Raw genomic sequence first — 22,812 nt, 5'->3', positions numbered from 1 at the left:
GATTCTCCTTGCTGTTTTATTTACACAGCATACCAGATTTCATCCCTTGCCCTTAGCATTAGCTAATTTTATGTCCTATTGATAGAGCTGTCCCTCATAGGTGAGATCCCTAGCTTTTAGAAGACCTAGGCATACCTATTCCTAAAACTCCACTCTCCTAACCCTTCTCATACGAGAAGCAAAAATTTCCAGCAAGCTTACACCCAATTCCAGCAAGCTCATAGATGCTTGGGAATTAATTAGGGACACATCATCTCCACTAGGTTACTTCTCCTAGCTCCACCATGAGACAAGGCCTAGATAGATCCCCCCATAGATACCCCCTTAGATCCTAGAAAACTGACCTCTAAGGACTTTTAACGAATACAAGGCCTATTTTGGAGACTTCTACATTTGGAAACCTTACCAAACTACATGGCTACAATTCCCTTATACCTGCAAAATTTTCCTTCCCTAATATCCCTAGCCTTAGATACATTTCCTGGTCCTTGCTCACCATTGTGAGCTATCCTCAAAATGCCCTAGCCTAACCTTATCATAGGCTATCCTTAGTGGTTGCAGTTTATCCACATAGAACTGTAAGACTGCACCACATATCCTCCATTTTTGAGGGTTGCTTCAATCTCTCTAAGAGATCCTAGAGCAACTTCTTAGGACTCCATTTCTCCTAAATAGAAGATATCCTTTCCTATCTAATTCTCCTAAGGACATTAGGCTTATGATTAAAAAAAAAAACAGGAACACGTTTTACAGCTTCTTAAATTTAGGAACAGCTCCACCATGCACCCTAATTTCTCCCATCTCCAATTCCCTTGACCTCACTTGTTGCCTAGTAAACCATTTCCCCCTGCACCATGACTCCTATAGGTAAATACCTATTTCCTATGATGAGTACCCCCTAAAACTAGTATCCATGCCTCCTTTAACAGCACTTCCAGACACTTATAGGACACCTGCACTATCATAAACAAAAACATGCATGGTGTTAAAGCACTTAGGAATGGTTCTATCTTGGGGAGGTTCTTGCTTCCTATTTGGGCAGACCTTCTTCATATGCCCTTCTTCATGGCAATTAAAACATTTAAGCACTCTCTTGCCAATCCTAGACTTAGACCGAGACCTACCATTAATCCTAGGGTCTCTTCTTCCTGTTCTAGAATTCACTGCCAAGGCTTCTATGGCAGATTTTGGGACTCTACCTTGTGTTGAAAATCTTCCGATTGGAAAGGGTTCTAAACATGTAAAGTGTCTCTAGTCTATCCCAAAGATCCTTCGCGGTTGTCTTCTTTGACACCTCCCGCAAGACTTTTATCTACTAGACTTAGAATAAGGGTGTTAAAAAACTCTTTGATGGTTTCTATCCTCCTATCCCTGATTTCCTTTTTCTGGACTTCAGATAGGGTTTTCGAGCATAGGCTTTCCAGCCTCTAGGGCTTCCTCCAGTCCAAGATTCCCCAATAAAGCTCTCATCTTCATCCTCCATAGGCCAAAAATGTTTTGGCCATCAAGCTTCTTCACATCATACCTTGCGACAGAGGCTATAGAAGCCATTCCTACGGGTATGGGGTGAAATTCTAAGTTCTTGATGGATCTTAATGAGAGACCCGGCTCTGATACCAAATTGTTAGAAATTGGGAACACTGAGAGCCTTTAAATCACCCAATAAACCACTCAAACACCTCACAACACACTCACAGCTCACCCGACCAACATACCACAACACAACCATATACTAAAGAACAGAAATTTATGCAAGAACATAACAAGAAATGAAAACATCAAACCACACAAGGAGACGAAGATTATCCTGGTTCAGGCTGACTTGAATCAGCCCTACATTCAGCCTTCAAACCCGAGCACAGCCTCTTTATTTGATAGATGATCAGTACAGCAACTCCTCTCTTTCTCTCTCTCACGATACAAACCTCTCCCAAGAATGTACAAAGACTACTTACACACACATATAGCCTTCCACTCTCAAAGCTCTCATGAAAAACAGAAAAAGAACATGCGGCCCTCTAACCCCTAGCCCTCACTGCCCTATTTATAGACAAGTGAAATTTCCTAGGCACATAATTGATATTTACAGTTTGACCCCCAAACTTTGAACTAATTACACTTGAGGCTCAATGCCTATCAACTAACCATTAACCGCATATAAGCAACTGCACAAAATCCTATCACTAACTCGAGACAATCTTCAACATCAAGGAATCTCACTCATTTCAAGAAACCGATATGGCGCCATCTACCTCCAAATTTGACATCGATAAATTCGATGGGTCAAATGACTTCAGTATATGGAGGATAAAGATGGAAGCGTTTCTCTGTAGTCAATGACTCAAAGAAGCTCTAGAACAAGAAGCCAAGACAACAGACACAACTATTGGAAAAGTACCGGTGCTGACTGAAGAACAAGAAAATGATAAGAAGGAAATCAACAAAAAGGCTTACAGTATTCTGATTTTAAGCCTGGGAGATCAAGTACTTCGAGAGGTGGAAATCAACAAAAAGGTCTCAAAGTGGAAGTCGACGGCAGAAATTCGGAAGAAACTTGAAGATAGACCTCCAAAGGACCTTGTCCAGTCATCTCTTCTTAAAGGCCAGGTTTTTTAATTTCAAAATGCAAGAATCCCAGAAATTGCATGATCATATAGATGATTTTAATAAGTTGTGCCTAGACTTAGAGAACATAGGAATAAAATATGAAGAGGAGGATAAGGCCTTAGTTCTGTTATACTCTCTGCCTAAGTCCTATGAGAATTTTGTAGACATCCTTCAACATGGCAGAGATAAGCTCTCATTAGAAGATGTCATAGGTGCTCTCAATTCCAAAGAACTTAGGTACAAGATGAATGATAAATCTCCATCCGGGGATGCCTTATCAAATAGGTCAAGAAGCACTAAGAAAGACCAGAAAAATAGGAGCAAATCAAGGTCTAAGTCTAGAAATGGGAAAGGCCCGATAAAATGTTACTATTGTCATCAAGAAGGCCACATTAAACGGCTATGCCCAAAGAGGAAGAAGGACTTAGCAGATAAAGAAAATTTAGGAGGAGGAGCCAACTATTGTGACTCCGGTTATGATAGTTCAGAAGCTCTAATTGTAAGTGAATGCTCTGACAGCCTAGAGTGGGTCCTGGACTCTGACTGTTCTTTTCATATGAACCCAAGAAAACAGTGGTTGCAAAACTTTAGGGAAATCAATGGAGGAAAGGTTTCGCTCAGCAACAACCATGAATGTAAGGTTCAAGGGGTAAGAGATATTAGATTAAAGCTTCATGATGCCTCCTTAAGAACCCTCACATCAGTGAGGTATGTCCCTGAATTAAAGAGAAACCAAATTTCTCTTAGTGAATTGGATAGAAATGGTCTTAAGTTTAAAGGGGAGGGTGGAACTGTCCAGATTTCAAAGGGGTCCTTAATCTATATGAGGGTTGTTTTAAAGAATGGAATCTACTTATTGCAAGCCACCACTCTATGTGGTGAAGCTACAGCTGTCAGCATTAATTCTAGATCCAAAGCAAGTCTGTGGCATTTAAGAATGTTACATATAAGTGAGCAAGGGCTCAAGGAACTTGCTAATCAGGGTATTCTGGATTTAGGGCAGTCTCTAGAATTAAATAGATGTGAATCCTGCATCTTAGGTAAGGCAACCAAAGTTAAATTCAACAAAACAGCAATCCATTCATCTAAAGCACCCTTAGATTACATACATTCAGACTTATGGGGTCCAGCCCAAACAGAAACCCATGAAGGTTCTCGATACTTCCTATCAATCATAGATGATTTCTCAAGAATGTTGTGGGTATATGTTCTAAAATCAAAAGATAATACTTTTGAAACATTTAAAACATGGAAGAATAGGGTAGAGAACCAAAAGGTAAGGTCGGTTAAGATAATAAGAACTGATAATGAGTTGAAATTTTGTAATGGAGAGTTTGACCAAATGTGTAAAGATGGTGGCATTATTAGACACCTTATAGCTCCTGGGAATTCCCAAGCAAAGTGGGGTTGCCGAGAGAATGAATAGGACCTTATTGGAAAGGGTAAGATGCATGTTGTTTCATGCTCAATTATCCAAGACTTTTTTGGGGGAAGCAGTTGTTGTTGCAGCCCATGTCCTCAACAGAACTCCCTCAAAAGCTATCAGCCTCCAAACCCCTTATGAAAAATGGACCGGCCATAAACCAAGCTTAGCCCACTTGAGAGTATTCGGTTGCCTAGCCTATGCTCATGTAAAGCAAGGTAAACTAGAGCCTAGGGCTAAGAAATGCCTCTTTATCGGTTACCCATCAGGTGTTAAAGGTTACAAGTTATGGAACTTAGAATCAGGTGGACCAAGGACCATAGTTACTAGAGATGTAACATTTGATGAAGATTCTATCATAAAATTAGGAAATAATGAACCTCATCCTAATCAGAAAGAATCTGGAGAATCTGTTCAGGTGGAGATTCCTAATGTAACCCCAAATCTGACTCAAGATGTCTTAGATTTCGAGCATCCTGATCCTGAACCTTTAAAGAAAAACAAGATAAAAAATGCTAGCTAGCTAAGATTATGTATAATCTTAAATACAAAAAACCAACTTATTAGAGAAAGTAAGAAGGTATTCTCTTCAGACAAATCTTCACAGTCACATGTAAGAAGTCGGTCTGAGTCCTCTGTACAAAAATGAAAAGGCAGAATCTACGCAATATGAAGATTTTGTCAATGGCAAAATAGGTAAAGAGAATTATACAAGCTACAAAACCTGACTGAAATGCCACTGACCTCTCGCTGATTAGCACGGTACTTGGAAATGCCAAAAACATTGAATCTCACATCATCAGCTTGAGCATCCCAGTCAAAAGGCCCTGACCAACTCTCCACGGGAAGAGCAGTGACATCAGTCTGAGGATTTCCTGATGTTTCACATTCTTCCAACAGGGCCTTCAGTTCAGATTGTCTCCCATACAACTTCTCTTGATGATCAAGCAATACTTTTATCTGGTCTGAACAAAAAAATAGAACATGCTGCGTAATTTACATACTAAAAGAAATGTTTGATTTGCTAAGATTCATGACAAGGTCCTACATATTATTTGTGAGAAAAAAAAAAGTCGATTTCCAGAAAGAAGAGGGAGAAGGAGAAATAAAAAACAATGTGGAGCAAAGATTTTTTATCTTCAGCAAGAAGTACCAGATAAACTAAATAATGGTATTACACGGTGGAGTATTCACACTTTATACCAATTCTTCTTAGAGTTTTATTTTGAATTTTTTTGCAATTTGTTATCTTAAACACGCGTATGTATTTATCGGGCAAAAAGAAGACATGGCATTCCTGCAGGGCACCTCCTAAACCCTGTATCGTTAGCATTCAACTGGAACTCTTGCTGCATTTAATCAACCTGATCCATCTTGCTGCCGTAGTTCAAGTTCCTTGATTCATTTGTTTGGTTTTCTTAATAAGCACTCTCCAAATTGTTGAGTATACAATTGCACAGGAGCACCCCGTCTCGTGTCTAAGAGCTGAGCTGGCAAAAATATATCTCGCTGGTGAAAAGAAGGGGGATAGATCATAGATGCCTACGTGTAAGGTCTTCCCATATGACAAGAAATATCAACGACGACTTTGATCATAAATGATGAGAATAAATGTGCAGCTGGAGAACAGGCAGTAAATGCCATGGGAAAGACCCAGGAGCAGGAAACTAGAAAAAGTAAACAGAACAAGAAATGGATGAAGAGTTGAGTTCGTAGGAAATTTAAAGAAATAAAACAAGCATTTACAGCATATAGGCGCAAGCATATGTGCAAGTGCGAGTGCGAGTGCAAGTGCGTGGGCGTGTGGAGAAGGGGGTAATGGAGACGGACAGACCCTGGACATCTTGAAGCTCGACCTCAACGTTGAGCAGCTCCTGCAGGACTTCTTCGGTTGTTGCCATTCTTCTCCTGGTGGACTGAAACCCTAGCAAGTGTTACCCTCTCTATTTCCAGAGGAAAAAATATGGCAACGGACGCTCAGCCGTTTGCGGCAAAACTGGTTGTCTGCGTACTATGCGCATACAGCATGAGGATACCAGGCAGGCACAAAAACCGCGCCTCCTTCCACTTCCCGGTGCGTTTGGGAGGGGGAGAATCAGAATTCAGAATTATGATGGGAAATTAGACCGTGCGCCCCTCATTTGGATTGGTACCCATACAGAACTATAAACACTGGTATATTTTTATGTACACGTTAGACTATATAGGGTATATCAATAATAAAAATATATCTCATATAAGGCGCATAGAGAGACGTAGGTATTTTAATCATAATACTCCTTATGTAGCCCAAAATGTATAAAAATGATGTACATGTAGCATGATTCATAAACAATTCATGTTCCATCTGGACAATATTCTTATTATATTATAAATAATTTATTTTTTATTTTAATTTTTTTTCAAAAATTATGCCTATTCCAATTACACTTTCAATTCTTTTATTTATTTATTAATCAATCTTAATTTTATTTATTTTATTTTATTTATAATTTTACGTATACATCAAATCAATAATCAAATATACAAATTAATAACTAAATACATAAAATAATCAAATACACACATAAAAAATTTAATAATTAAATACACAAAATAATTAAATACGTATACAAAATCAACAATTAAATATACAGTCTCAATCATTCAATACAAAAATAAATAAATAAAATCTAAAAATCATAAGAAAATTATGCTCGACCTGCTCCTCGTTCTACTCGAAGAAAACGCAAAAAAATTATCCAAAATTACTAAAGAAAACATCGTCATTGGTATGCTCGTTGTTGTTATTGTTGCTTGGTGCTGGTCGTTGCTATTGTTGGTTTGTCTGCTTGTCTAGCATTGATGACAGTTGTGGGGAGAGAAATGGCGACAATTTTTTATCCTTATTTGCGAGTAGCATTTGAGGCATGATTTTGGGGTTGACTCCTTATATTTGGCTTGGCCAATTGAAATAGAGAAGCTGTTGGAGATGGCCTAAGTTAGGTTGCAAGCAAACAAAAAAACACAGATATGATGTTAAACAAAAAAATTTAAAAAGATAAGAAACGAAAATGTGAAGGAAATATGTAAATAAACAAATATAATGTATTCAGATAAATATACACTATCATCCATAAATCATAACTTATTAATTAAAAATAAATAATATTTTTAAAATAATCAAATATAATATAATTTATAAAAGTTTTTTTACTTCATCATTCTCTCTCTCTATGGTTTCATTGATATTTTCATAAGTTTTAAGTTGGTGTTATTTTTCTATTTAAAATATGAGTTTGCATGAAATTTATACAATTTTATTTTTTTTTGTAGGAAGAGAGCAAAGGATACATATGTAATTAATTGGGCTTTTAAAAAATAAAGTATAAATTAATTAATAATATTAAAATTAAAATTAATTGTATGTATTAATTGGAAATTAATATTAAAAGGATAAGAAATTGAAAACAAAAGAAAAATGGGAAGATAAAGACAAGGAAAAGCAAGAGAATAAATTATAAGATGCAAAAAAAGGAGAGATAAAGTATAAGAAGAATTATAAAAGGGAAATAGTCATATGATGTAAGAGAAGAATAAAAGAAGTCGACAAACTACAAGGAAGCGGGGAAGATCGGAGGCACAAATGGGCCAATCGCAACAAGGCAATACAAAAGCCATTGCAAGCAGGGGGAGAGCGATTGAGGCATTTTGTCTCTAATTTATTAATGGATAGAAATGTATTTTCAAATTAGAAATATATTTTTAATATTTTTCAATATCACGAAACAGATTTAAAATGTTTCTCAAATTGCAAAAAGATTTTTTTTTTTATATATTTTGAAAACAAAAACGTTTCGGAAAACATCAAAACAACACATCCGAGACGTTTTGATGCATTATAGATAATATTAATAAATGACATATTAGTTAGAATTGCTATGTTCATAATAAATAATTAAAATTAAAACAAGATGTACGAGTAAAATAAAATATATTTATTTATTAAAATTAAACCATTAGCACAGGAGCCATTACATTACCTTTAATTATTTAAAGGTTTAGGCAATTTATAGAAGAAACGAAAAAGCTGCACTGTACATGCATGCATGTATAAACTTAAAGCAATAACATTACATGAGTAACGATTATGGGTACAAAACTAAAGGAATATTAAATAAGATATTGAAGTGTAATTAATGCATGGTAGATGCATGCACTAAAGTAACTAATTCATTAATATATATATATATATATTTTCAAAATTCAAGAAACGGAAAGGCTGATAAATGATAATAAATACATGATATTAATATTCACTAGCTAGCTACTAATGGTAGAAGTGCATATTATTATTAATGGAGGAAAGAAAGTAACTAAAAAGTTGGAACGCACAGGCACAGGGACAGAGTGCTGCGTTGTGTGTTATGCCTCTTGCGCGTACACGCTTGGATTGGATCAGATGGAACTTTGGTTCATACTATTTGCGTCATTTTGCCTGTGCACATCTCTTCATTACCTCATACGCCTCTTGGATACCAAAAAGCTTCCGCCAGGCCCTCCCACCGTGCCATTCTTAGGCAACCTGCTATGGCTTCTGAAATCCTCCCAGGATTTCTCCAACATGGAGCCCATCATTCGAAGTCTGAGCGCCAAATATGGACCCATTGTCACTCTCTACATCGGCTCACGCCCCTCCATCTTCATCACCACTCAAGCAGTCGCCCATCGAGCCCTTGTCCAGAGGGGCGCTCTCTTCGCCAACCGCCCTCCGGCTCTTGAAACCACCAGAATTATATTCAGCAACCAACACACCCTAAGCTCCGCGCCCTACGGATCCTTGTGGAGGCTGCTTCGTCAAAACTTCACCTCCCTCTTGCATCCTTCTCGCTTAAAACTCTACTCCGACGGTCGTAGATGGGCGTATAACATAATGAAGAACAAACTAGTGATGATGGCCCATCAGCAATCTGCAGACTCTCCTATTCCTATCTTCGTGCAGGATCATTTTCAGCATGCTATGTTTTGTTTACTCGTCTACATGTGCTTCGGAGAGAAACTAGAAGAGAAGGCCATCAAACAGATAGAGGCAGTGCAGCGGCCTATCCTCGTCAACTTCATCAGATTTAACGTGCTGAACTTCATGCCGAGGTTGGGGAAGGTTCTCTTCCGAAGGCTTTGGAAAGAACTCCTAGATATTCGCCGCAACCAGGAAGAAATCCTCCTCCCACTGATAAGGCAACGACAGGAGAAAATAATTAAGGAGAAGATTCACGAAGACAAACACCGCATCCTCTCTTACGTCGACACCCTGTTCGATCTCCAACTTCCCCTTGAAGACGGTGCCGGAAGGAAGTTCTCCGATGCTGAGATGGTCAGTTTGTGTTCCGAGTTTCTTAATGGCGGCACGGACACGTCTACCACTACACTACAATGGGTTATGGCCAACCTTGTGAAGCACCAAGAAATTCAAGAAAAGCTTGTTGGTGAGATTAATGCCGTTGTAAAAAAAGGAGATGACATCAGGGAAGAGGACATAGAAAAGATGACGTATCTAAAGGCCATAGTGTTGGAGACTCTACGGAGACACCCGCCGGGGCACTTCATATTGCCACGAGCAGTGACTGAGGACACCATCTTCCACGGGTATGATATACCCAGAAATGCCATGGTGAATTTCACGGTGGCAGAGATGGGCTGGAACCCCAACGTATGGGACGACCCAATGGAGTTTAAACCAGAGAGATTTCTGAGTCACAATGGGGAGGTGGTGTTCGACATTAAAGGAGTTAAAGAGATCAAGATGATGCCTTTTGGTGCAGGCAGGAGGGTATGCCCTGCTATTTCCTTGGCACTGCTTCATCAACAGTACTTCGTGGCCAATTTGATAAGAGATTTCAAGTGGAGTGCGGGAGATGGTGAAGAAGTTGACTTGACAGAGAAACAAGACTTCACCATGGTCATGAAGAATCCATTACGAGCCCTCATCTCCCCCAGGATATGCTGAAATTTATACTTTTCTTTTATAAACTTGCTAGGGTAGTGTGTTGTAAATGTATTTGGAGATGATTCTCCTTTCCTCTGGGCTAATTAACAGAGATTAATTAATTAAAGTCCGGGGCTATTCATTATTTACCTAGCCAAGCTTGTTCTACCAATTTAACTTATCAAAGAATTTTCAATTAATTTGACTTTTATTATGAAAAAACAATCTTACCTCACATTTCGAGTTATAAATTCAATAATTAATAATCATTTTTATTTTCATTAGAGCGTATATACATATATATATATATTAAGAAAACACAACATTATAATTTTTAAGTGGGTATTGTATATTTGTTTGTGTTGATTATAAAAGTAATTTTTGTTGTGAAATTTGATTTTGTAAATATACATTAAGTTTTATTATAAAAAATACTATTACCATATTTATATAATAATAATTCTATCAATATATCTTATAAAGTGTTTTGGTGGGCGTGGGGAACCTCCCCCGGTGATGGTGAAGTGGTTGCGACTGTGGCTACACAGAGCAACCACGGACTCGATTCCGCCTTTTAAAACCAGCCAGCCAGCCTGTTGACGTTTGTTTGATGTCGTTCACTTCAGTTGCCGTTGTAATTCACGTGACGGGTGCACCCTTAATTTCGGGGGCTTCCTTGGAGTGCCACGGGGGGTATTATAGTCATTTGAAGATCTCCACTTGGCGACTTAAATAGTCAAAAGTCCCTTTTTCCTCTCGGACAAGATTATGGGGTTGTGGGACCCTCAAGACATGGCCTCCCATCTTTCGGCCCACGGGCTTTTTAAATAATATTATATTATCTAAAAATTAATAAAAGTAATCAAATTTAAATATCTAAATAACATTTATTTTAAAGAAAACCGACGAATCGTGCCTTCTAATAAGTCTGGAAATTGCTATTCTGAATTATTATTTAAATAATTAATTACACTTATATATTAATATAAATAACATTTTGGATATCTGTCATTTCGGCCCAGTGATGAGTGAACCGAAGCCGAAGCGTGAAACAACAGTTGGTTTTAGGGGTGGACGCATACGTCAGTCGCCAGTCGGTCGGAGCCTCACACGAGCGGAAGGTGACGGTGGGTACGTGCGAAGCCCATCGTTCATCTCGTTCTCATTGGCTGTGGTGTGGTTATAGGCTAATAGCCTCTAATTCGAGCATCTGAGTCCCCTCCATCAATTCCCTCTCCTTTGCTCTCACATCATCATTCATCTCTCTCTCTCTCTCTCAACTATTTTTTTGGGGAGTGTGGTGGGAAACTGGTAGTATATATCACTTTACAGCTCATCTTTCACTACTCTGAGCTGCAATCGCAGATCGAATCCAGGTATGTATGTTATTTCTTCATTCATTTTCTTTTATTAATTAAAATGCAGCTGAAATCGATACTACTGGTATGCACAAAGAAAGGGATTCTTCTTCTTTATTGAGCTCGCTGTTTGTGTTTTTTTTTTTTTCTCGATTCAACGCATAAGTGCTTGTTAATAATTGGGGCTTTTGGCTGCAAATGTTGAGAACAATTTAAGCTTGAATTGAATTTTGTCGTGGCAAGATGGGTGTTGAGTTTGTTACTGGAGTTGAATGAAGCTTAGGCAGTGCATTAAGGTGGCAACTGACTGGGAATATGGAGTTCTAATGCTGGGATTTGGAACTGATTCACACATAAACTAATACTTCTATCTTACAGTGAAATGATATCCGGTCTGATTTAGTTCCACTTTTTTTAGGCTAAGTGGAAGAACAGGAAAATTGGAGCTGACATAGGGACTTTCCTTTTAGAATTACTTCCGCAATGTTAGCCCACGAGGTCCTCTCCAAGGACCATTGCTTGCATTTGCTTTTGACCAAAATCTCATGGTGCTTATGAATATACTTCTGTCACAAAAAACTTCAGATGCTTTTAATTGTTCTTCTGGATTAAAAAAAAAAAAGAAACTCAAATAGACCTTTATCTCCTTTGACTAATTTTTTTGCTACAACTTGTTTATAAGGTCAATATGTTATGCACAGGGACAAATATTATACTTTAATGTGATGTGCAACTGTATTTTCCATTCCGGGCATATGGGAATGGTGGATGTATGTTAACTACCAATTGATATTTTGTAATTTACGTTGAAGATAGTAATTTATTCTTTTATGCATTTTTTTATCATTTTACTTATGTTTTCTTTGCCTATTCTAGGTGTCTTTCTTGATTGCTTCTCTGGGTGCTGATGCCATCCTTGTCCATATATGTTTAAGTGCAATGCCAGATGATTTATAGCACCTTCAAAGTTATTGACTGGTGCCACAATGGGCATATTTTTGGCGAATTGTCCAAGGGCATTGTCTCACATTCTACTACTTTTTGTTATGATCAATTGCACGAGAGCTATCAGTCCTGATGGTATGGTGATATACTTTGTTTTTGTGTGCTTGTTATTTGCTACTTTTTAATTTCTTTTTTCCTTTATTATCTTGGAGTACATTAGGTGTACTGCTATAAATTCTATTTTTATACAATTCATTCTATGTGTTTATTCTGGAGATGGTATTCCTGGTTTGCTTGCCATTACTGGTATAGGATGCTGTCAGCCATCAGGTAGAAAGTTTTCATTGATCAACAAATCGGACCAAGAAGACACAATGTTTTAACAACTAGTCTGTGCGTAATTTAACAAGTAGTGTTGAGTTGATCTTGTAGTTGTGTTTAAATTCTTTCAGATGGCAGCCTCCAGACTTATTGATGATGGTTGACTGGGTTAACATTTGAGTGAATTTCCTTGATCAGTCTTACTTTTTTTCTTTATCATTTGTGCTTGAAAAAAAGTTGAAGATGGATACACCAATTTCTGTACATGGTGTTACTTCGATGATCTATGAAACTTTTGCTCTTGATTTGTAGGTGAGGCACTAATAAGCTTCAGATCAGCCATTCTGAGTTCAGATGGTGTCCTGCTCCAGTGGAGGCCTGAGGATCCTGATCCATGTGGATGGAAAGGAGTAACATGTGATCCAAAGACCAAGAGAGTTATATCTTTGTGAGTTGTGCTTGAGCTTACCTCTATGTATCATTGATGATGACGAGTCTTCCCACGTTCTGTTATTACCAAAGTCGAAATCTTGCGCATCATATCTCTACATGGTATTTTTCTTTTTCCTTTTTCAAAATGAACTGGACAAGTGGGTGGGTGTCAGTTGAAAAGCTTCCAGAGACATACATGTCTCTTTCAGGGAGAGTTATGGTTCAGTTTTGTTCCTCTCAAAATAATTCAAGTAAATGGGAGTTCTTTTATTCTCCTGCCTAAGACCAAGAACAACTTCCAGAAAAAAGGTGTGACTTCATATATCCTTAACTGTTGATACTGCTTTATGATCTGAAAAGGAATGTACTGAATAGAAAATGGATGTAGATTAGTAATGCTGGCAGGCTATGTGTCTGTGGTCAAGATCTGTTTGTATTTTTGAGAGCTTGGGGCTTTTATTTGCTGATGTTGCTTCAGTCTTCAATGAAATCTCTGGTACCATGTGGACTTTGCTTGTACTTTTTAAGTGTTTTTGTACTTCTCTTAAGCCAATCTCCAGCAAAATGTTAACTGGCTTGGAACTAATGAGCTAAAGGACGTACATGCTACATTCTTGTATATCATTCTGCCTGAATACAAGAAATCAGATGTGTTTGCTCTTTTGACACCCCTTATAATGTTGTCCAGTACTCAAGGCAAGATTAATTGTCTCGCTAGCCTGTGAGGTTTTAACATGACTTATGCTGGAGAACTTTATGCCAAGCAGCAATTGTCAATAGTTGTCTGGCATGTCTTCTTTGTGGCTGGAATTTAATTTGTTTGGATTTTCATGTGTGTTCCTAGGTTCGATATTCTTTTTTGTAATTTTTTAGTCTACTACATATTTAAATGTCCTCTTTCCTTCAGAAAAACAGTGTTGAATGTGTTTTGTTTTGCATTATGCATATAATAATATGTAAAATGTAAAAATTGATATGTGACGTGATAGATGATTTGACAGTCATCTTTAAATATGTTTTCTTCTTTTTATTATGCAGGAGTCTGCCTTATCACAAATTAAGTGGATCTATATCACCAGGCATTGGGAAGCTAGAGCATTTACAGTTTCTGTAAGTATTTTCAAGCACCATCTTTTTTTTTTTTTTTCTTTCTTGGTAGTTGATGTGCATGCATTTTCAAAGAATGTGTTGCTGTTGCTGATTCCATGCCTTATAATATATTGTAGAGCCCTTCATGACAATAACTTTTATGGGACAATGCCTCCAGAATTGGGAAATTGTACAGAGTTGCAAGCACTGTAAGTACTAAAATGTCCTTGCTTCTTTGCTGAGTAGCCTAATAGAGTTTCATACGGGGATTACTTATCAAAGAAATGAAAAAGGTTTGTATCTGGGTAACTTGCTATTTTTTTTAACAGATATTTGCAGGGTAACTACTTAAGTGGATTAATACCTAGTGAACTGGGAAACCTTTCAGTGCTTGAAAATCTGTAAGTTCTTTTTCTTATATTGATTATTGATTGCTGTTCTAAATGATTGCTGGCTAACTACTTAAGTGGATTTTGTTCTTGTGAATTGACTTATAATTCTCAATTAATAAGGTTTTTGCCTTTTTTGTAGAGAGAGATATGTGGGTATCCAGTGTCTATTGCAGTTACAATTTATAAAAACTTCATTTTCCTGTCATTTTGAACATAATAAAACTTGTAATTTTAGTATAGTTGCCCATGTTGTGATGGCAGGACATTGTATCAGTCACACTTGGGATTGGCAATATGGCGGGTTTGGGTCAGGGGTCATATATCTAGGGCACATATCTTCTATCGATTCCCTGATCCTTATGTTGCTTCTTAGCTTAGATGTGGAATTTTTTAGTTTGTTTCTTTTTCCTTTCTCTTGTTTTTCTTCTATCAGGATTGGCAGATTAAAGCTCGTTTTCTTTTTATATTTTGTTATTTATGCAAAAAAAGAAAAGAAAAGAAAAAGAAAGCATTAAGGTGGAACCTAATGATGTCATTTGAAAATCTGACTCATTTCTTCTATGTTAAAAGATATGATGTGGCATCATACACCTAAAAGTACTTCAGAATTACTTCTCTTGATTTGACAGGGATCTCTCCAGCAACTCTCTAAGTGGAGCCATTCCACAGTCATTGGGGAAATTGTACAAGCTCGTAATGCTGTGAGTCGGCCAACTTCCTTCACGTTTCCATTTGATAGATCTGAATAAGCATGACATTGACTGTTAAAATCTTATATAATGTATGAAGAAACGTGTCGAGCAATTTTCTGCTTGGGCCAATTCCATCTGATGGTGTGCTTGTCAACTTCAATGAGAGCTCGTAAGTAGAAATTTTTGATATCTTTTCCTTGTCATCAAATGGCAGTAATGTTTTGTGTTCAAGCGTAGAATATTCCTTGTATTGCTTGGTTACATTGTCCCTTAAATTTTTCGTATGGCGTGCTTAAAATTTCTATGCTTTGTAATTTTGTTTAGAAGATTCTTTTTTAAAAAAAAATAATAATAATTTTGCAGCTTTTTGGGTAATCGTCGTTTATGTGGGAAACAAGTCAACAAGAGATGCGATGATGTTGAAGGTTCTCCAATGGACTATGAACCCCCCATTTCAGGTAAACCTTCATGAATTGGAAATTGGTCACGTAGTGTTACTTATAGCCCAAGTTATTAAATTGTTAGTTTGCATCATTGACTATATGAGCTTGGAGTTTAGGTCAAGCAAAAAGGTGCACAATAAGGAATTATACAAGAACTAGAATCCAGATTAGAATGGGTTTGGTCGAGTTAAGAACATATGGTATTGATATTGATTTGGACACAAACTGAGACCCCGCCTTGAGTGAAACAACCCCCCCCCCCCGCGCTGCGGCTCTTCTTCATCATCAAGGTTGTTGATGATCGGAACCTTCTTGCTGGTCAATAATGAACCACTGGAGGTTGCCCAATCCAGTTATCTCTTTTGGCTGAACCAAAATCACAAACCTTCAAAATGTTCCAATAGCAAAACTCTCCGGAAAGCCATGACCAAACCAACCAAGCCCTCTGATGTTGTTCGATTAGCCACCACCAAAGGAAGTCTGAAATGGGAAGAATTCAATCCTCTGCTTGATCCGTCTTCCCCGATTTTAGAAGACAGCCTAATAGAAAAGCCCAAATTTGACTTCATGATCCATCCCAAAATGAAATATTCTGCAAATTCAGGTCTTTATGTCTCTGGTAGTAAATATGATGTTAATAGATGTTTCAGGGTCCAGCCTCAGCTCAGTTGGTGTAGACAACTAGGCATTTAATTAAGCAAATAGCAGCTACATGTTTTCTCATGAATGTGAATTTCTCTATAACAAGGCATAGTACATATTGATATGGCTGTGTACTAATTTCTATTGTATATGTGTCTAACTGTGCAATTGTACCACGTGCAATGTCCATATTATTTAAGTTCTACCTGAACCTTATTACTTTTATCTAACAGAACCATTATCTTCTTTGATCATGGGACTTACATATTTTCTTCTCTCCCTTTCTATATCATTTGAATTAATTTAGTGTCATTCTGCTGCTTATTTACCTATTTATTTTTGTAGCAGAAAACCAAGGTGGAAAGAGAAAATACTCTGGGCGCTTGCTTATAAGTACATCTGCTACTATTGGTGCACTACTTTTGGTGGCTCTGATGTGTTTTTGGGGTTGTTTTCTTTATAAAAAACTTGGTAAAAATGATGGTAGGGGTCTCGCAATGGATATCAGTGGAGGTGATTCTCTCATTATTACTGTATGGATTATTAGTGAAAGGATTCCTTAGCTTTCTGCCACTACTGAACCATATAGATTTACTAAGTCATATTTCTTCAGGTGCATCTATTGTGATGTTTCATGGAGACTTGCCATATTCTTCAAAAGATATCATTAAGGAATTGGAGACATTGAACGAGGAACATGTGATTGGGTCAGGGGGATTCGGGACTGTATATAGGCTTGCAATGGATGATGGCAATGTATTTGCTTTGAAAAGAATTGTAAAGATGAATGAGGGCTTGGATCGATTTTTTGAGAGGGAATTGGAGATTCTTGGAAGCATAAAGCATCGTTACCTGGTGAATTTGCGAGGATATTGCAATTCGTCAACATCAAAACTCTTGATCTATGATTTCTTACCTGGTGGTAGCCTAGATGAAGCTCTTCATGGTGAGTTCCATGTTTCTTTTATGTCTATCCTTATTAGATGTGACACTCCCATATGTTTACAAAAATACATACACATAGCACCAATACATGCCACCTATCTCCTAAGATGGGTAGCACCAATACACTCATTGATTTTTTTTTTAAAAAAAAATTATTTCTCATTCAGGAATGGGACTTGCCAACACAATGCATGCTACCCATCTCCTAAGATGTTGATTTATGAAGTTTTGCTGTGAATTACATTTGCAAGTTGCACATAGGAGAGCACTTTATCAACAGAGGGAAGACCATTCACATTTTTCACTTTATTATTGTTTTAAGTAAACCATAGTGCACCACCTATCCAGCAGCAGTTTTGTATCCTTGAAAATTCTAGAACTCAAATTTCAAATTCCAGCTGTTACTACTGGTTGTCTTGTAACAGTGTAGGGGGCATCTATGTTTGAGCATAATTTTGGGAACACTTTTGTCTTCACTAGAAAATATTTGAGGGATGCCAAGTCCACTTTTGGAGTCTCTTTCCTGAAAGCTCTCAAGGCACACAATTTTGTAGCCTCTGCAACAGTTGACATAAGCCAACTGTGTGGAACAAATAAAAACATATACAGATACATAAGCCATCTGTCATTTGTCCTTAAAACTACCCTAAGGGCCTAGAGAGATGGTGTGCGGTACAGAAGATATGAAAGAAAAGATGCATCATACTCCTACATAGGCATGTCAAACAGGCTGAGCGGCCATGGGCCCACCCTACCCAACCCATGAAAAGCCGGTCTAGGCCCAATTTGCTCCCTTAGATAGGACCTGGGCTGGGCCAAGTCCAACATGTCTGGGCTTGCAACATGGCCCTGCCCAACAAAAAGCTTAGGCCAACTCAGGCTCACCAGCTCATTGGTTTCGGCCTAAATTCATTTTTCTAAAATAGGAAAGTTGTAATTTTTCATGTTGCAATTTTGATTTTAAGATTCTAATATATAATTTAATATGTCTACTACTTTAAAAATTAAAAATTATAAAGAAGCTGTCACAACACAATGACAATCAATAAAATTATATAAACATTATTCATATGATCATTTAGATAATCTCAAAGTGTCAAATTTCAAATCAAATGTTAAAATGATATATAGTCATACACAAAAAGCCATAATCACCTTGAAAAATTGCTAAATATATATTTCTCGAATGAGGATCATTGGATGGTGCATGATTGGACTTTTTATAACTTTTAAATATTTATAAAATTTAATATAGTTTTAAAAGTGGAATTGGATCTTTAGAAACTAGAAAATGCAAACTAGTGAAAGAAAAAAGTTTCAATTTGCAAACTTTGAACTTTAAACTTATAACTTCTTAGTTCTAAATTTTTATTTTAAAAGTGGAATTTGTATTTATAAAATATTTTTATATCCTATTCATTAAATAAATAATGATTTTTTGAAATTAATTTTAAAACTATATTAAAAATTGGGGCTGGCTGGTTGGGCTTTTGCTAGTCTTGACCAGTTTAGGCTCATGAACTCGAGCCTGGGCTTGGGCCAGCTTGTGCCCAACAGGCTGACTTGGCTCAACCTGCCTTGGGCAGGCTCATGGGCCAACTTGGGCCCTATGTTTTGTTGACAGGCTCCTAGGTTTGACTCGTCCCATGAACAGGCCTGACCGTTATGCATACATGTATATATATATATCCTTGATAAGTTAGAGAAATGTCATCAAGGGACACTTCAATGGGGAAAACTTTGTAGAGGGCAACATGCAAAAGGAAACTGTTAATCTATCTATTCCAAAAGGAAATCTGTGAAATTTAATAATCAATTATATGCTGTCTACACTTTGACTGTGTAGGGCTGAAATGCCCGTTTCATGATAGAAAATATGCTCTAGCAATCTCTTGTTGCCTATTGTCAGTTTCTAGTTCAGTTTGCATGAATCTATTATATTCCTTTGAACAATTAAATTGCAACTTGGTATCTGTATTTCTGAGGGAATTCATGCGCTCATTGATACCTTTAAGGTGTGATCATTATACCTTAGGTCTAAAAAAGAATCATATTACAAGTATCTGATCCTGACTGGGCAAAACTATTTGAGTTGTTTGATGCTGTTTGATTATAGGATGCCAAGTAGGATGTATTATATCTCTTGATTTTAATGTTTCTAACTTCCATTTTCTGTGGCTTTTCTATTGAAAATATTGTGCAGAAAGATCTGAACAACTAGATTGGGATACCCGGCTAAATATCATAATGGGAGCTGCAAAGGGGCTGGCCTACTTGCACCATGATTGTTCCCCACGGATTATACACCGTGACATAAAGTCAAGTAACATTCTACTTGATGGCAATTTGGAGGCTCGGGTATCTGACTTTGGACTAGCAAAATTATTGGAAGATGATGAGTCTCACATTACAACTATTGTAGCCGGAACATTTGGTTACTTGGCTCCTGGTAGGTTTGCAGCGAACTTTATTGCTGAGATTATTGAGTGGGGAACAGTAATCTTGTTGTCTTGGAATTTCATAGAAATAATTTGTGCTTTCAGTAAACTCTAAAGTTGTTTGGATGAGTGCAAAGAGCACTCTCCTACAGATCTGAGCCAAATCTGGTGTGGGAGGATCTGAGACTGATCTTTAATTTGTTTCTTGAGTGGTAACATGTGGTGGTTAATGGGGTCAGGTTTTCAAGGTACTATTTTATGTGAATGAACAATATGAAGGGGATGTTCTGGGTTCTGTGTACAGTACCAAGAATAACTAACCTTGTAGATTTTGGTTCTCTTATTGTGTGATAGTGGTTAATGAAGGAAAGGGTTAAGCTCTCTCAATGGGTGTGAGGGTGAAACTAAAAGGTTTTAGTAAAATTGACAAGGAATTGAATGTTGAAATTCATGAAAGCAATCTCTCTATTGAATTCAAATCCTTATGTGAGACTTTGAGTGTTAACTCTATTATGATCTAGATCCTAATTTTGGACTAAGGAATTGACTTCTGAAACCAATTAACACAATCAACCTTTCATGAAGAACACCTAGATTTTGATCTGGATGACCTCCATCACTCATGCTGAAATTTTACGTTTTGATACAATTTTGCATCCCAGAACTCCACACCAACCAATTCTGGTGACTGTCTATTGTAGTTCAGCAGAGATGTCTGCCTCACCTAATTTCTATGTGAGTGGCCAATTGTGCCTTTGGATTTCTCTCTCAGAGTTCCTCCTTTAAGGCCAGTAAGGTGTGAGATGAGAAAGGTTGGGGAAGCACTTGACATCTTGGGAGAGGTGCTATCTTTCTTGTGGCTGCAGGCTAACCCTTAGTAAGAGGGTTATCTCATGTATAATGTACTACTTGTTCATTGCTCTGGTTTTGGTATGACAGGCTGGAAAGACTTATTAGAGATTTTCTTTAGAAATATTGGGTGAGTTGCTTAAATTGTGATTTAATGAATTGGGTGGGGGGGAAGGTTCTGTAAGCTTTGATTTTATAGTGTTGCTCCCCTTGCTGTGTTACTACATTACTTATAATTGTGTTTAAATGTGGAAAAGAGTTGGAGGAAGAGGCAGGGGTCACAAAAAATCACTCATACCTGCTGGGCAAACTATAAAATGAGTCCTGGATCAGAGATTTCCAAGGGGGAGGGAGTACAGAATAAATCGACTAGTTATTCTATCACTTAATTGTTGAAGAATTTGAGTTAATTCCTGTGAAAAAGAAAAACAAAAACAAAGGAGATGTATGGTACGTTTTCATGTAAAAGGCTATAGAGGTGGTATTCCTTATAAGTATACTCAAATTGATTGCCTTTAATAGTAATGCTGCATCTGTCTTGACATATGGCATAGTAACCTATTTGATCTATTTTGTAGTGCCACGAAATAGCTACTTTCATTTTGGTATCATCACCCAACTTCTTCTATCCTAAATTGCTTTGTTTGCTTAATTGGCAGAATATATGCAAAGTGGTAGAGCAACAGAAAAGAGTGATGTTTATAGTTTTGGGGTTTTGATGCTTGAAGTGGTTAGTGGCAAGCGACCTACTGATGCATCATTCATTGAGAAGGGCCTCAATATTGTTGGCTGGGTATGTTTTTCCCTATCACCTGTCATGCCTTCTTTTGGTATAACCTCCTAACGTCATCTGGTAGATTGTTTTTTCTTTTCTGTTTATTTAGCAAGCATAATTTATTGAAGTTACACCAAAAGACGGGAGCATGCCCTATCAGCTAGCAGCACACATCAAAGAAATACCAAACAGCCCCTATTTGACTATTGGGATAATTTAAATTCTCCCAAAAAATTAACAGCTTAAAGAGAAGGTAAAACCTTCTCTAGAAGTGGATATCTCATTTCCCTCTAAAGACATCCAATTCCATGCCCCATCAAATGCTCCACAACATATGTTAAGAGGGGCAACCTTGCGGACTTTAAGTAAGCAATCTTGTGCTGATCCCCACTCTCGAGTAGGAAAAAAATCCACCATCTTTTCCCACATAACCCACTCCAACCTTGGTCACTACCTATTGAATTGTTTATATAGCTAGTTGATATTGAAAATTTCCTTCAATTTACTCAAATTTGTCTTCAAGCTATCATTTGCAGACATTACTGATAGCAAAATGCATTATGAGTTGGATATATTTAATTGAACAGAATACTGCTTATAGCTAACCTTCATTCCACTACTGCCATAACCGTTGATGCATGAATTATCTTTTTTGCAGTTGAATTTTCTAGTCACGGAGAATAGACAAAGGGAGATTATTGATCCACACTCTGAAGGGGTCCAGCCTGAAAGCTTTGATGCTCTGCTCTCAGTTGCCATCCAGTGTGTATCTTCAGCCCCTGAGGATAGACCTACCATGCACAGGGTAGTCCAAATACTTGAATCTGAAGTCATGACCCCATGCCCAAGTGACTTTTATGATTCCAACTCTGATTAAAGCCTCGAGTAAATGATGAAAATTTTTTGGGGCAGTGAAAAGGGCCCAAGCTTTGCAAAGTTCTATTCTTTTTACCTTGATTTATTTATTCTTTCTGCTTCTGCGCCCATTCTTCTCATTCTCCATGGGACTGATTGGTGAGTCGTCAATGGGATTCAAGATCGACTTGGGTGCTTCATGGGTTTTCTTTCCACACTTGTAGGAAATTTTCCACTTTCTTGGAGTGATCTGTTCCCTCTCTTCCTGTTCTATTTTATATGCCTCCGTATTCTCTATGGCTGTATTCATAAAATGTGTATATGACATCATGTAAATTATTTTCATTCCATGCTCCAAAAAAACCGTGTTGTTCATGCCTATTTTGCTTTTGTCTTTTGGTTTGTTTTTTGGTTTTTTGTTTTTTGGCGGGGGATAATATATTCTGGTAGCACCAATTCATCAGTTGGAAGATTGTAACCTTTTGGCATTCTGTTTTGGTTTTTTTTTTGTGTGTTAACACTCAAATGCAATTATGCATCCCTGCTTTAAATGTTTACACATTTAACTTTTACATTGGAGAAACGAGAGGAAAAGTAACTTATGAGCCGTAGGTTCTCTTTAAATATTTAAAAACCAGTTA

General features: G+C 37.3%; 3 protein-coding genes across 14 annotated transcripts in view; 2 read left to right on the top strand and 1 right to left on the bottom strand.

Annotated features, from left to right (window-relative positions):
* Window positions 1–6,165, bottom strand: part of LOC127812977 (ATP-dependent DNA helicase Q-like 2) — a 93,680-nt gene extending 87,515 nt beyond the window's left edge. For 7 of the 8 annotated variants that reach the window (XM_052353602.1, XM_052353603.1, XM_052353609.1 and 4 more), the window contains exons 1-2: window positions 5,865–6,165; window positions 4,775–4,995 (exon numbers count right to left, since the gene is read on the bottom strand). In XM_052353602.1, coding sequence (XP_052209562.1) covers window positions 4,775–4,995; window positions 5,865–5,931 — 288 coding nt within the window. In that variant the 5' untranslated portion in view covers window positions 5,932–6,165. The remainder of the gene's footprint in view (window positions 1–4,774; window positions 4,996–5,864) is intronic. The other variant, XM_052353608.1, reaches the window with a different exon arrangement.
* Window positions 6,166–8,471: 2,306 nt separating this feature from the next.
* Window positions 8,472–10,016, top strand: LOC127812858 (cytochrome P450 89A2-like). The gene has a single exon (XM_052353381.1). The coding sequence runs from the start codon at window positions 8,472–8,474 to the stop codon at window positions 10,014–10,016; it is 1,545 nt and encodes a 514-aa protein (XP_052209341.1).
* A 1,060-nt stretch (window positions 10,017–11,076) lies between these two features.
* LOC127813160 (LRR receptor-like serine/threonine-protein kinase FEI 2) lies at window positions 11,077–22,550 on the top strand. Of its 5 annotated transcripts, none has more exons than XM_052353963.1 (14): window positions 11,078–11,371; window positions 12,230–12,433; window positions 12,932–13,067; window positions 14,090–14,161; window positions 14,278–14,349; window positions 14,470–14,541; window positions 15,162–15,233; window positions 15,322–15,393; window positions 15,588–15,682; window positions 16,655–16,822; window positions 16,923–17,255; window positions 19,458–19,703; window positions 21,201–21,334; window positions 21,975–22,550. In XM_052353963.1, exons 2-14 carry the CDS (start codon window positions 12,340–12,342, stop codon window positions 22,191–22,193), a joined length of 1,785 nt encoding a protein of 594 aa, XP_052209923.1. In that variant the 5' UTR covers window positions 11,078–11,371; window positions 12,230–12,339; the 3' UTR covers window positions 22,194–22,550. The 5 variants fall into 5 exon arrangements, with proteins under 5 accessions (XP_052209925.1, XP_052209923.1, XP_052209926.1 ...); XM_052353964.1 differs by having other exon boundaries at window positions 11,080–11,371; window positions 16,658–16,822; XM_052353965.1 differs by lacking the exon at window positions 15,322–15,393 and having other exon boundaries at window positions 11,077–11,371.
* Window positions 22,551–22,812: the final 262 nt, after the last annotated feature.

The sequence above is a fragment of the Diospyros lotus genome, chromosome 11, assembly GCF_014633365.1.
Source record: "Diospyros lotus cultivar Yz01 chromosome 11, ASM1463336v1, whole genome shotgun sequence".
In the NCBI taxonomy this organism is placed as follows: Eukaryota; Viridiplantae; Streptophyta; class Magnoliopsida; order Ericales; family Ebenaceae; genus Diospyros; species Diospyros lotus.
The sequence above is the reverse complement of the archived record's forward strand: the minus strand, read 5'-3'. Positions and strand labels throughout refer to the sequence as shown.

Excerpts from the sequence above, each read along its gene's own strand:
- LOC127812858 (XM_052353381.1), top strand. The coding sequence starts at position 8,472 with ATGGAACTTTGGTTCATACTATTTGCGTCATTTTGCCTGTGCACATCT.
- LOC127813160 (XM_052353963.1), top strand. The coding sequence starts at position 12,340 with ATGGGCATATTTTTGGCGAATTGTCCAAGGGCATTGTCTCACATTCTA. Across the intron at positions 14,350-14,469 it reads TGTACAGAGTTGCAAGCACT|ATATTTGCAGGGTAACTACT; the intron begins GTAAGTACTAAA and ends TTTTTTTAACAG. Across the intron at positions 14,542-15,161 it reads CTTTCAGTGCTTGAAAATCT|GGATCTCTCCAGCAACTCTC; the intron begins GTAAGTTCTTTT and ends TTGATTTGACAG.